The sequence below is a fragment of the Solenopsis invicta genome, chromosome 9 (assembly GCF_016802725.1).
Source record: "Solenopsis invicta isolate M01_SB chromosome 9, UNIL_Sinv_3.0, whole genome shotgun sequence".
NCBI classification, from domain to species: Eukaryota; Metazoa; Arthropoda; class Insecta; order Hymenoptera; family Formicidae; genus Solenopsis; species Solenopsis invicta.
In genome coordinates this window covers 10,977,198-10,991,517 of record NC_052672.1, presented here as the reverse complement: position 1 = coordinate 10,991,517, position 14,320 = coordinate 10,977,198, and the positions used below count along the sequence as shown (strand labels likewise).

The 14,320-nt window shown below is 39.3% G+C and overlaps 2 protein-coding genes across 2 annotated transcripts; both read right to left on the bottom strand.

The window, feature by feature from the left end:
• Window positions 1-371: 371 nt before the first annotated feature.
• LOC120356746 (tubulin polyglutamylase TTLL4-like) lies at window positions 372-14,068 on the bottom strand. The gene is given in 5 exon segments (XM_011176842.3): window positions 372-1,244; window positions 1,521-2,101; window positions 2,104-2,626; window positions 5,188-5,247; window positions 13,973-14,068. Coding segments are annotated over 5 exon segments (1,758 nt in total). The 5' UTR covers window positions 13,975-14,068; the 3' UTR covers window positions 372-652.
• On the bottom strand, window positions 9,369-10,984 carry LOC105207398 (enhancer of split mbeta protein). The gene has a single exon (XM_011176840.3). It carries the CDS (start codon window positions 10,662-10,664, stop codon window positions 10,050-10,052), a length of 615 nt encoding a protein of 204 aa, XP_011175142.1. The 5' UTR covers window positions 10,665-10,984; the 3' UTR covers window positions 9,369-10,049.
• Window positions 14,069-14,320: the final 252 nt, after the last annotated feature.

Here is a 14,320-nt window from a genome sequence, read left to right as displayed (position 1 = left end):
ATTAAATTGAATGATGAGTAGTTGTAGTTTTTATGAGTATCTCTATCTTTCGCGAGATATAATAATTATGATAAAAAGAAAGAAGTAACACATAATTTTCTCGTTTTTTTTTACCATTGTTTTTGATGTCCCGAATCCACTTATTGTGGGCCTATTAAGTTAATTAAAGCCAAAAGATTTGCAATAAATTATAATTAAAAACAAATTTTAAATTGAATATTAAATATAAATTTGTAACTATCATTTTCGCATTTTTAATAATAAAAATAAGATTACCTCTCAAATAACGGAAATTATTTTCGCAAATTTATTAATTTCTTTCTGGAACGAGGTGGTAACTCACAAGGGATGGCTAATGAACTCACACCTAATTAATGAAAAATTGTTTATTAAAGACAAATTTCATTACAATAAAGTAAATTCGCACAACCGTGGGAGAAGGCACATAATGAATTTGATTCCTTGGCGAATCAACGGACATGGAAATGGTACGTTTACCCGTATACAACAAAGCACGTGTAGCACACGCAACGAAAAGGATTCCACACAATTAAGGCGTCGATAGACGGGAACGACGTCGCAGCTACGCGTCTCTTTGATGTAAGTACCATTATTGTAAAATGGCGTATGAAAAAAAAAAAATGATTACTATCTAAAAGGTCGCCTGTTCCAAATGATACTTGGTCTTACACAGCTTCTGCAATCGGGAGATTCCCTCCTCCCGATTGTCACCGTATTTGGTCTCCCACGCGTCGAACAACATATTGTAATATCTCGGCACGTCGAAGTACTGCAGATATTCGTGGCTAGTAGTGGTAGGAAAGATCTTCTCGAAATTCCCCAATTGTGTTAACTCGTCCTCGTAGGTAATCAAGTGTCTCACGTCGTCGGGCGTAAGATCATCGATTATTTCATCAAGGTAGTCCTCCCGATTTCTCAGATTCGCGTACATAGACTGCTTATGTCGCTCCTGGTAGCTAAGGGTAGCTCGGTGCAGTCTGTAATCTTGGCATACCGGATCCAACTGATATCTTTGGGTTAGTTTCTCCGCTTCCTCCGTCGGTATGCACGTGGGCAGTTGGTATCCGGCTATATTAAAGAGGTTTCTAATGAGGGGCCCCTTGACCGCGATGTCGAGAGGCGAGGGAGACTGCAGAGACGGCGATATGTTCACTTCGAGTAACCACGGTCTTCGGTTCTCGTCCAGGATAATATCGATGCCGAAAAGTTCATAGCAACAGTACCTTGAGGTTTAATAAAATGCATCGCGTCAGAAAAATATTGATGTGGACAAAATTAATTGCATTTTAACACACAAGAACATAAACATTTCATATTGACTCTAAAACTTTGCAAAATTATTAGAAAAATTCTTCTTCAAAAAAAAAAAACTTAAATTTTATCTCTTTTATTGTTTGATTTTGGCATAATAAAAATTTTTCAAAATTGTTTAAAAATGAAAAAAACAATAGTAATTTATTTTATGGAAAAAAAATTAACTCGTAGAATTATATTCTTACCTCGAAGTTGTATTGGTTCTTGTTAGGGTATTGATAGAAGATTCGCCGGCTATCATCGTCTTGATGACAATGTCCTTGATCGATTCCCATATCTTGGCAACGTTCACGTTTTCTTGCTCGAGATAGGACCACAGAGTTCTCAGAGTCCACTTGTGACCGGTGCTGGAGTCCGCGCAGTCGTTGCTAGTGTAAGTCGCGCTGGTCTTGTTGATACTATAGTTGGTGAGATGCATGAAACGATCGCTGAGGTAGTTGATGTCGTCGTTGTACTTGACGGAGGCGAAGCGTACAAGGCCGTCCGGATATATGTAAACCTTGAGCGGATTGAAGCTGGTGACGAACACGTAGAGCCGCAGGTCGAACTTTGCGCCGCGTATCAGCATCGGCCGCGACAGATATTGCTGCACGACAACGGCGCGTTTCTTTGGTATCTGGGACCAGCGATGGACGACGCGGATCCCGGTGCCGCGGGCCGACGCCGGCGGCTTGATGATCCATTTCTCCTTGCCGCCGTTCTTTTCCCACACCTGGCGGAACATACGCAGATCCTGAGGTAGCACGTAGGTGCGCGGTAGGTGCGCGGCACGAAGCCGAATTCCCGCTTGCCGTACTTCACCATCATTCGGCTAAGATTGCGCCACAGCCTGTCCTTACGACCGATCTGGAAAGTGCCGGGAAAGTGGTTGACCTTCTGCGACTCCTTCAATCCCTTGTAGGAGATGGACTTCATGTGCTTGCCCCAAGTGCCGCACCAATACCGGCACTTCTTCATCAATCGATAACCGGAATTCGCGACGATGCGACGCACTAACATCGGCGTTATCGTAGTGAGATGCCACTTAAGATGTCTCGTCACTTCGTACGGCAACACGGAACTGGCCTTGCTGTCGAACGACTGGAAGACAATGTAAGGCGGGACATTGTCGAATAAACTTCTACGGAAGGGCAGCTTGCTCCGTTTGTCATCGTCGATCGACAGCAGGTCCCCGTCGATATCAAGGTCAGGCACGCTCTCTTCATCGTATTGAGTCTCGGCGCCATCAGTGCTGCTCGCAATGCTGTTAGTTTCGTGCTGATTATATACGATCACGTCCATCTCGAATAGCCTGCAACACAAGAGGGGAACAAAGGGTTCGTCGTGACAATTTAACTTCGACATTTCGAGCGGTTCTTCATGCTTTACATTTGTATTTGTATTTCTTGAATAATATCGTTCTCGGATAACGGCAGCAGCGAATCGATGTAATTTCGTAATTTGCAATCGCAGAATCATGTCGATTCGTCCTCGGTAGCGTTTTTAAACAATTACAGTATCGACGAATACCGTTAATACGGTACAGAATACCGCTATCGAACATCTTTGAGAAACGGAATTGTTGGAGATTGACATGTCACGGTCCGTCAAGAACTACAATTTACTGCGATTGATGGAGATTAATATGTGTGTCGATTCAGCACTATCGTTCAAAAATTTTAGCAAACTTCATGTTTTTGCTAATGATACCATTTTTTATTCATAAAATACGGAATAATGATATACACACTTTTGTTTTCAGTAAAAAAAAATTTACTGAGCGAATTGCCGAAAAATAATCATAAACGAAAATTATAATTTTCTTGTTGTCATTATAAATTCTTTTATGAATTAAAAATTTCTTGAATAAACAAATATCATGTATATCAGTTGAAAGAAAAATTGATATCATTTTTATTGTAGTGCAGCGTATCAAACATTTTATAATTTCACATTGTTAGTCTGGCCGTCCGTTTGTCTGTCCATACATCTGCAATATTTCTCAGAAACACCTTTTTCACTTTGTTTTTGCCAATAAACATCCAAGGATCTTAGTTCTATCGGAATGAAATATAAGTAAAATCAGTTGATTATAAAAGATTCAAAGGTCAAGACAAAAATTTTTTTAACACAATTTATTCAATTACAAAGCTTTTTTGCTGCATGATTCACATCCGTTGCAAACAGTTTATTAAATAGTTTGTAATTATAATTTGCATACTCTGTATTCACAATTTCAATCAAATGCTTATATTTAATCAGATATTTGATTTTTACGAGAATATTTCTCACATTTTATTCGTCTATTTATTGTTAAATATATAATACAATATTCAAATATTTTTTAGCGTACAGCACGCAATTAAAAATTTTTCCGATTTTTTTTTCAACCGATATACATATTTAAGAAATTAATTTATAATTGAGATTTATAATTATTTTTGTATACAATTTGCGACTTTACTGAATACATACTTCGGTGACTGAAAATACGAGTAAAAGAATATCTCCATATTTCACATATAAAGAATGGCGTTGTTACAAAACATAAAGTGTGCTGAAACTTCTTATGAGCGATAATGTATAATTATCGAGATACTGCGTTACCGCGATGCACAACATCGTTATCATTATTATTGTAAGGCCGATGCTGTGTACGGAAATTCTTCACCGAGAGCGTGTCGCCAAGTACGTCCAGTTTCTATAGAGATATAATTAAACGGCATCTAGCACAGCTACTCGTATATGTTACAAATATATTCGGAGATATATAGTGATAAGTTGTTAGTAAACAGCAGCTGCAGTTTGAAGTCGATTTGCTTACAGTAGAAAACGAGATTGTAAGGTGACATGCAAAACTCGATTTAATTTCGCGAGCAGTCACGTTAGTTTGAAATTATCCTCGTAAACATGTTTCCTCCCTTTCCATCTAATTTATTGCCGTCTTCCATTTAAATGTAAATAACGTAGAACTTTCAAACTTACTCCACGTTAACTCCACAATGTAGAAATCTATCGCTTTTATCTAAATTATCGATTTAATCTAAATTTTTATTCGATTAAGAAATGAGTTTTACAATACATCATGGAGAAAAATGTATCATATGTCTTACAAAAATTCTTACAAACAAAACATATATTTTGAATATTCTCAAATACACAATGATTCTTCGTCATTGTGCATTTGACAAGAATATTGGATGGAAAATTAATCTATTATTTTTTTTTTTTCAACAAAAAAATAATCTGTTCAATTTAAACATTTCTTAAATCGTGATTTTTCGAATATCTTTACGAGAAAGTCATAAGGTAACAAGTGTAAGAACATCAAAATATAATAAGACTAATCGTAAATAATTAACGATCACAAAACCGAATATTGTAAAACGTTTGCAAATAGATTTGCAAAAATCCATTGTTAATTCTTACAAACATATACTTTGGTATTCTTGATCATTGCGTATTTGATAAAAATATCGAATTGAAAATTTAATGCAATATTTTTTTTAAGAAAAAAAATTTGTTTAATTTAAAAATTTTTTAATTCATGGTCTTTTGAATATCCTTGTTAAAAAGTTCAGAACATTCAGAACGTCAAACGTGATAAGAATAGCAGCGATTAACGATCACAAAACAGAATGCTGCAAAACGTAAACAATAAAATGTTCTTATCGCACTGACAATTACATCGCTAAGCAATTTCTGCATAACAACAGTGGCCGTGAGTGAGACTGATCCGCTCGGATCGAATAACGATGCACCGCGATCGCATCAATGTGCATCAGCGCGTGACGTAAGCGTCTTAATGCACGTGTCAGAAAATTGAGCATGCACACGACCGCGAGGGAAATTTGTAAAAGGAGAGATACATACCAATCCGTATTCTTCAAATGCCAGCAGCTGCCAGCATTATGACGACGCGGCCACAAACACCTGAAACATAACAATTGATTCGCGAATTATTATAATTGTCGCGAGATTATAATGGTGGATTCTTAAGATATCCTCCGTACTTTCATTGGTAACGGCGATTAACGTTTCCATGTAGCAAGGGAATTTACAGGAAAAACATTTCGAGAAACGCACGCAAAAAACACGGAGGTAATAATGTTGATCTTAAAAAGCACGGTCCGTCGGTGGTGTAATTGCGAAATTGTGAGGTTATAAGCACCGCGAAAAAGTAACGGAGGCATTTACACCATAGCAATAATTTATGTTTCGATAAACCATTGCGGGTAACTCATGAGTCAATTTAAAGATCCTTTGTCCACGAATTTTTAACGATCGATGAACATTGACTTGGATTTCGCAATCTCATGCATCCCACACACAATTCGAAATTTCTAACACTAAAGATATTTTATAAATATTTTCATGATCAAAGTATTTATATTACATTATTATTTATATTATATTAGATTGAGAGACAATCGAGGATCTTTAATGATAATCTCTATCTCTAGTGGCTTTTTTTAGTTACTCAATTATTTTAATATGCTACTCGCTTTAATTAATTCTATTCTAAACAATGTTTTGTTAATGGTTCAGAACATTATGTTTTGTCATACTTAAAAGCACATGAATCAATTGACTTGAATTTCCCAATAATTGCAATTATTTGCATGCGAGTGGCGCGCCTGTCAATCGTGCATTGCGCTTGAATGAAAAACTAGTACATGTCCGCTCGCGTGCGAAATGATTGATGTACTTATCGTCCTTTCAAAGGAATAATATATGGAAGCGAAATAAAAAAAAAAAGAAAAGAAAGAATTGCTACTGTAGGTAATTTATACTTATTCTAGAAACATTATTCGTCTTACTGTCAATTAATCTTTTTGTTTTGAAATGTGTTACATTTTTTTCTCGTGAAATCCGAATAATTAATCTTTGTCATTGGAGAGAAAAATGTCGCCAATATGATAATTTCACAAATTTTTTGAACGAGACATCCTGTAAGTAAAGTAAAAAACGCGGAAATTTAAAGATAATAAAATCAATGTCGAAATTATCAGATCGGCATTGAATCGATATCGATTCCATTATCATTTTTGATTGAATTTTTTGGCTTCCAAATTTATTTGGAGACTTTCGTGAATTTTACATATAGCATAGTTCGTTCAAGAATAATATGTATAGAATGTCATATGACATTTCTGCTACATTTGGATATTTTGTGCTGATAACATCAGTCTCTCTTTATCACTCATTATCACCCATTACCAATTTTTGCTACTAACAGTAGTAGATAATAGCATCAATATATAAATCACAGAAAAATTAATTCTTTTACATTAAATATTTTTTTGTAACCACCAAAATATTTGGTCGACATAATATATACTTTACGAAACACCTATTTTTCATAACAAAATTTATTTCGTTAGTCTTCTAATTGTTGCAACAAAAGCATTCTGTTAAAATAAAAAAAAAAAAATAAGTTTGTTTCTACCAACCAAATGGTTTTGTTCGGTACGTTCGAACTAAATTATTTTGTCATCACAAAATTTTGATTCGGAGAATATTTTTTCTAACTTAAAGAACAACAGCTGATCTTAGCGTTATTTTGCTGATTTTAATTTCTTTTTATTTGGAGTATTTGTTCAAATTTTATTTTTTAGTTGAAAAATTTTTGAGCGAAACTCGGTGTTTCTCTTTTTGGAGCTTAAGTTAAATTAGAATATAACCCAATTTCTTATCAAATTATAGATTCTGATTGAGAAATCCATGAAGATTCAAATCAGAAGTGTTAAGTTTTGTAAATTCGAGCCTGATTGTGAAATCTGAAGATTCCATTAACTCTTGCCAACGTTTTTTTCCAAAGTTTCTTTTTCGATTTTTACTTTATATAGAATTTAGCCAAATATTGAAACACTTCAAGTGTTTCTAGTTTCTGTATTATTTATACTTATTTTACCTCGCACGAATAATAATTATGAAGCTAGAGTTACGACACATTTTATACACATTAGAGTTACGACTATTTTTAATAATATAAAGTGCGAACAGAAAGAAAAATATGTACAGAAACCATGAAATGGATAAGCGCGATGATTGATACCAGGATGCAGATGTGCGAGCGTGCTGAATAAAAAGCGAGAGCTGTCGATTAATTCGCCGCCTCGAAACGCATGCTAAGTAAACATACCGGCCATCGTGTGGCAATTAAATACTCGTTATCGATCGCGCAGTCGCCAGAACACGGTAGTGCATTAATCGAAAAGTAAGACAGGGGAGTCGCGAAGAAGAAAGAGTTAATTTTCTTTCGTGCCCCACTTACGTAAAATCAAATTAACGCGACGCTTCAAAAGTACAACCAGAACGGAAGGCTCGAAAAAGTGTGAAAGCGTCGCGCCCATCGATCGGCGCGATTGATCGATGACTTTTGGAGCAATCTTCCCTCCGCTCCTTAAATCGTAGATCGCGGTCCGATCTATGGAAAGAGAAAGAGAGAGATCGTTCGACGAATTTTCGATTGAAGCGCGCTAATCAATATATCGGGGACAAATCGCTTACAGGGAAAAAAAAAATCGAGTTCAGAGAACGGATCTTTCGCGGCTTTGGGAAACGGGGATGGAAAAAAAACGTGCGAGAGCAAGATTACATCCTGCCGTGCGGAGCGTACGTACGAAACAGACATTGTGTGCCTGACGCCCGTGGAGAATGAGGGAAATTGATTAAATTGTGTTTTAAGGCTGGGATATAAGAAAGTACAGCTCGCGTATTAAGTCGCGTAAGACGCATTAATATTCATGTGTCAGTTTCGCCACCTCCGGGTACGGTACCCGGAGACGGCGACGGCAGGTGACAGGCGGTTTTCGATTTCTTGCAATGTCGCACGGCGCGATTAAAGCTGCCGGCCGAACATTGTAGCCTTTTGCATGCGCCGAAGGTGACTTGCTGTAGCGTTTCTCATCGCGGGGCGCTGTGCAATTTGGCGCGATTTAATCTTATTGCATCCCCCCTCCGTATTGTAACTTCCGTGATTTTTTTTTTAGCAACACCGTATCTTTATAATTGGATATGGATATAAAAGCTATGAAACTGTAACGATGCGGGAAATGATACATTTTCTTTCAAGGATAAATGGCATCTGCTGCTTTCATGATTTTGGTACTTTTATAATAAAGCTTTGTACCTACGAAAGATGTATTTAATGTCATAATTCCGAAGCCGTAAGTTCGTGTATTATATACATACTCTATTTATCTTAGATATGTTAGGACAAATCAACTTGTTATATCTACACTGAGAGAAATCGTTTGGTAAGATCAACCAAAGTTTCGTTGAATGGTGATGAAATGAATTTTGTAGTTATTGGTACCCAAAACTTAGTTACATTTAACGAAACTTTTTATAATTAGTTATATGAAAATAATAGTTTGGTTAAGGCTGCAAATTGTTTAATCAAACCAACTATAGGTATATTTAGTAATTATAACTATAGAATTCATTCAATCACTATTTAATTAAACTTTGGTTGATTTCATCAAACATTTCTCTCAATGTATAGATCAGACTATTGATTTTTCAATCTCAAAATAACAATCTGTGATATGTTTAATCCCAATTGTTACTTTTAATATTTATTAAAAAAATGCAAGATTTATCAAATCCATTCGAATACAGCAAAATCTGTCTAAAATAGAGAAATTATTCGACCGATAATGTAAAAACACGATAAAATAAAGTGCCTTTTAACGGTCATAACGGAAATATTAATACTGATATTTATTCATGTGATTTTATTCGACGCGCAATTTTAGTGACTTTGAAAAGGTGTATAAAATCTGTCTAATTACGTTACTTTGCAAATTATGTTTATAAATAATTTTACATAAATTAATAAAGAATTGAAGTAAGAATAATTGAAGGTGTAAATTGACGCAATAAGTGTCAATTTCAATCTTTTCTTTCTTATATTTCACTATTAAAAAGTATATAAAAACATTTAAAATATTTTTAAAATATATTTACTAACTTTTTCGCTATTGTCAAGTGGCTTGCAATATAGACATCGTAATGATCGAATATTAAAATAGTAAAAAAAACTTCAATAGATTTTATCTCTTTTTTTTCGTTTAATTTATAATAATTTGCACAAGTACATTAATTTTCATGATACGATAAAGTTGTGAATTTATATAAATTCTATGATATAATAGGAAAGTATGCTTCGAATAAAGTAGCATTTCGCTGCGTCATATAGCGCTTTTCACGTATGATTCCGTCGTCGAGAAGATTAATAAGAAGAGGATGCGGAATGTATGGTGGGTGGTGATTCGATATCGTTTATCATTGAAACAAGACGTTTATTGATGATGATGATGATACCGCCCGACGGCATCAACAGAGACGCCGGACGGCATTACGTCGAAAAATGGTTCTTAAACATAACAAGTTAACATCTATATAATAGTCGCTATTCTTTATGAGAAAATAGTCATCTCAGGTACAAAAATGGAACCCTATCACAGACTTCACTTAAAGCTTTAATCACCTATGTACAATGCGATCGAGTATAAACCGCGTAAGGAAGTAAAGTTCTCAAATAATCCTCAATGAGACTTCGCAAAAGTTTCATTTGGAAGACAGCGATTCGTCGTTTTCCTCCTCGCGGCGGCACCATTCCCAGCGGATGGAGGATCCTTCCGTCATCGGATTGTCTCGGTCGCTTCTCGAACGTCCGCCTCGGAGATCTCAGGATGGTGTCGCCGTGGTGGCGATCGGTCGCCTCATCACCAGGGTCTCCAGACTGCGTTGGAAGACTCCGAGGATTCACCGGACGAGCTCGCGACACTGACAGGGCTCTGCGGTGGAGTGTACACGTTCTGCGGCACGTTCGTCTGGCTCGTCGGCGCTTGGGTCGTCTTGGCCGCAGCGACGGCTGCCGTCGGCAACGCGTGCTTGGCACCAGCTGGGCTCTCCAGTCGTCGAAGGCAGCCGCCGAGGTGTCGCATGAGCTGGGCACCCGCGGCGGGATGCACCGTCGCGGCGACCGGCGTCGAGAGGAAGGTCGACACCTCCTGGGCGCACTGGGTGAAGCCGTCGCGGAATCGGTCGGCGTAACTGTTCTCCGGCGTGAGCGTGAGTCTCCTGGCGGCGCGTAGCGTGTGAAGATGACGCACCGTCAGCTCGAGGATGTCCGCCTTCTCCAGCTTCGCCACGTTCTCGCCCTCGGCCTGCAGCGCGGTCACCATCAGATCCTTCAGCTCGTCCAGGCAGCGATTGATGCGGGCGCGTCGCTTGCGCTCCAGCATCGGCTTCATCACCTTGCGGTACTGATAGGTGCGCGACACCGGCTCCTCGTACTCCATGCCGCTGACCGGCGTGTAGCCCGTGTGCGGTGACATGACGATCACACTTTATACTGTCACTGGTCACAAAACAACGAGGTTAACTGAGGATCTTCCTCCGGTGGTCCTCTCCCAAGCCGAATCGCCGATCGATCCGATCCGATCCGATCCGATCGAAGGGGGGAAATCCACGATGCTCCTCGTACGTAACGTCTCACAATTGATTCGATCGAGTGCGTGATCGAAAAACGTTTGACGTTTATATGTATTATTACTCTCTTACTCGAATGTACAGTCTCGCCTGTTCTCGGAGTGCCGAGAGTGCGTCTGAGTCCGTACGTATTCGTGACGGTTCTGAAGCGCTGGTGGGGCACAACCCGTTATTTATATGCCGCCTGGTGCCCCACCCGTGCCGCCGTCGTCCTGCGCCCCACAGCTGGGTGACGGAGGGGTCCGAGGGGCACGGTGAGGCCGAACTCTGCAGCCCGCGTGCACGGCCAGCCAGCGGCAGCCGTGGCGTATCGTGGGAAGCTCGCGGGCCGGAGCGTTCCCACAGATCGGGGGCCTGTTGGGGCCTGCACAGGTTCTGTGCCGCTTGACGCCTGCCGGGCCAAGGAGGGGGCCTCCTTGCGAGCGAAGAGCGCTAGCGTACGTGCGCGCGGGAGGGGACACCTCGCTCACCGAGAACACACCTGCACGCGGTGCCCTGGCACGGACGCGACGCGCCGAGTTGCGCCGCGCCGCGCCGCGCCGCGCCGAGAAACACGGGCGAGAGGCGAGAAGAGGAGAGCACACGCCACGACGCGCACCAGCACGAGGACGACTCGCGCGATCCGTCGCGCGGTAGAGCGGCGCGAGCCTCGATCCTCGCGCCAGAGGTAAAAGATTATCGCGATCGAATCTATGAAGGACGCCGCTTCGCGAGGGCACGGGCTAAAGTAGAAACCTAGCGGGAGATAACGAATTTTCTCGCGATTTTCGATATCATTTGCCGATTTGTGCAATTTTCAATGATCGCTTTCAATGTATTTATCGAAGCAGATTTTATATGCAAATACTTAATTCTTCATTTTTAGAGCGCATCTCGCGTAGAGATTAGAAAGAGATTAGCTGGCCTGAATATAATCAAATGCAGACCTCATTAAAAAATAAGATTTAAATAAAAAGTTTTTATTATGCAGGTAGGTGTAATAAGAACTTAATTGAATACTTATTTTCTCAATATGACATTATTCATAAATTCTTTTCTGGCCCTTATAAGTTAACTCTAATAAGTTAATACTTCCTCATTAATTTCCTTTTAAAAGTCTCATTACGTAAAACTAAGAAAATTTTCATAGGCATGGCTAATAATAATTAACGATCGGGACCTCATGAAATGGAAATAAGAAAGTCTTTCTTATGGCATCCATAGTAAATAATGATCGAAACCTCATGTTACACAAGACCATCCTCAATAAATTTCTCCCCCGGATATTACTTCTATCCTTCGCGCATAACTCAATTATAGATTGAAAAAAAAAAAAAAATAATGTAGAGAAACATCTGTGAAAAGAAACTTTAACGTTCATTCGATCGTATACCTGTGGACCGTGGAAGGCAGTCACGTTTTCTTATCGACATATTTATAGGAATCTAAACACCGCCGTCGGTTCGCGCGTCCGCGCTCGAGGCGCACGACACTTGTTGATTTACCGGATTACCACCGACGTGGTGCACGTGCACGCGCGTGTCGGCAATACTCCCGACACTTCCCCAGAGTGAATCAACCGTCTTGGCGGGCAACGCCGCGTCCGCCGTCGTGGACTGGACCACCTCACGTTCCTCTCCGCGCGGAACAATGGAAATAAACATCATGGACGGTACGCAGTCCGCCCACGCTCGTTTCATTGCGAGATTATACGAGATCATCTGGTTGGATTACCTCTCTGCTGCGTTACGTCATACGAATGGGAACGGTAGAAATCCTTTCGGTAAAAAAAGAAATGTATAATAAAAACAGCGAATTAATGAACGAATCTCTCGTACATGGAAACTAGATATATATATATATATATATATATATATATATATATATATATATATATATATATATATATATATATATATAACGGACTGCGTGTCACTGGACGAATTTTGGCCGTAAATACTCTCCTTCACGTGGGAAAAAAAATTCTGGCCTCCTCTGTTCGTATCCAGTTAGGTCGGCTTTCTATTCTGCGACGTAGGAATACGCGGATGTGTATTCTCCGTATTCAAGTTCTCACTGAATATTCGACTATAATTAACCTATGATCTCTTCCTGCTTTTAGAAGATTCGCGTAATTTGAGAGAATTTTGCATATTCCCGTCGAGATCGGTCCGACGTTGGGGAATCTCTCTCTCTCCGATGGTTTCTGACAACCGGTTCCGGTGCAATCGGAGCGGGGCCCGGGAGCCGATGTTTTGAATTATAAACGTACGTTCTTAATGATCCGCCCATTCTCGGACTCGGACGGGCTTGCGGGACTTAACGAGGTGTTTAGCCCTTTTGGAAGCCGATACCCCAAACAAGACCCCGCTGAGTGGGCCGGCAGAGTATTTACGAGCCTTCGGGTTTCTAAACGCAAAAGCAGCTAGTCGCTTCGGAAACGATCCGGATATTACTACGATGTGTCGCCTTCGTCACAAATTAAAAAAAAATGGGAATAAAAACAAAAGGAAAAGAACAATCCGTTGCTTCAGGCATGCGGTCGCCACTTAATTGCCGATCCGTCCGAGATTGCGACGCAAATTGATACCGGTGGAATTTCGTCGAGAAAGAATTTCTAGAAGGACACTCGAGAAGAAACCTTCTTTCGGAGGAAGCTCGCCGTAATGTCTTTGTAAGAATCTTCGACGAGAGATAAGTTTTGCCGTTGATATTAAGAGGTTGCGTTACTCACTATAAAAATCTTCACGAAAAAATCAGAGTTTAAAAATAACATTTCAAAATAGTTTGTTTTCGTAAGAAACCTCTTTTTCATGAAAAGTTTCTTCTCTCACTCACTTTCTCTCTTACAAAAAATTATATAAAAATATGCAAGGTATTTTAATTCCCATTTAGCACCGACACTCAAGGAGGAGATATATTTAAATTGATGAAATCATTTCTTTAACTTGGTTTTTCAAATTGAAATAAAAAATAAAAATCTATTTAATTTCAAGAAACGACGTTATTAGACATTTTTTAAGTAAACAAATTATTTGAGCTGCCTCAGAAATATTACAGACATAGTTTGCAATTTTTATGAAATATTTCACTTATCAGTTGAAACATTTCTGAGACATCTGTGAAACATTTCGATGCTATGTGGGCTCTGTTATACGAGTAAAATATTTCTTACATCGTTTTTTAGCTGGTTATCTTCATTTCCGTAGCACACGATTACACACCGATCGGTACGCTTCTCTCGTTGACATTTAACTGTGACACACGCAGCTTCGACGAAATAGAACGCTCGCAATATATATCTGCTTGTTCTGGCGAAATGCCAGGCTTCTAGATACGCCCGAACAATTTTGTCACTCGCGCGTGTACGTGTGTACCACTATTATTAATCGTCGTATTCCGTTTGCGCCCGAGCACGATACATTACGTTTCTCTCTCTCTCTTCCTCTGCCTGTCTTTTTTACTACGTCTTATTTATCAATTTCCCTGTTTAACTCGAATCATGGTTTTTGCGCGCTGTAAG

Bases quoted from the DNA above. Each gene is read 5' to 3' on its own strand.
- LOC105207398 (XM_011176840.3), bottom strand. From the start codon at position 10,664: ATGTCACCGCACACGGGCTACACGCCGGTCAGCGGCATGGAGTACGAG.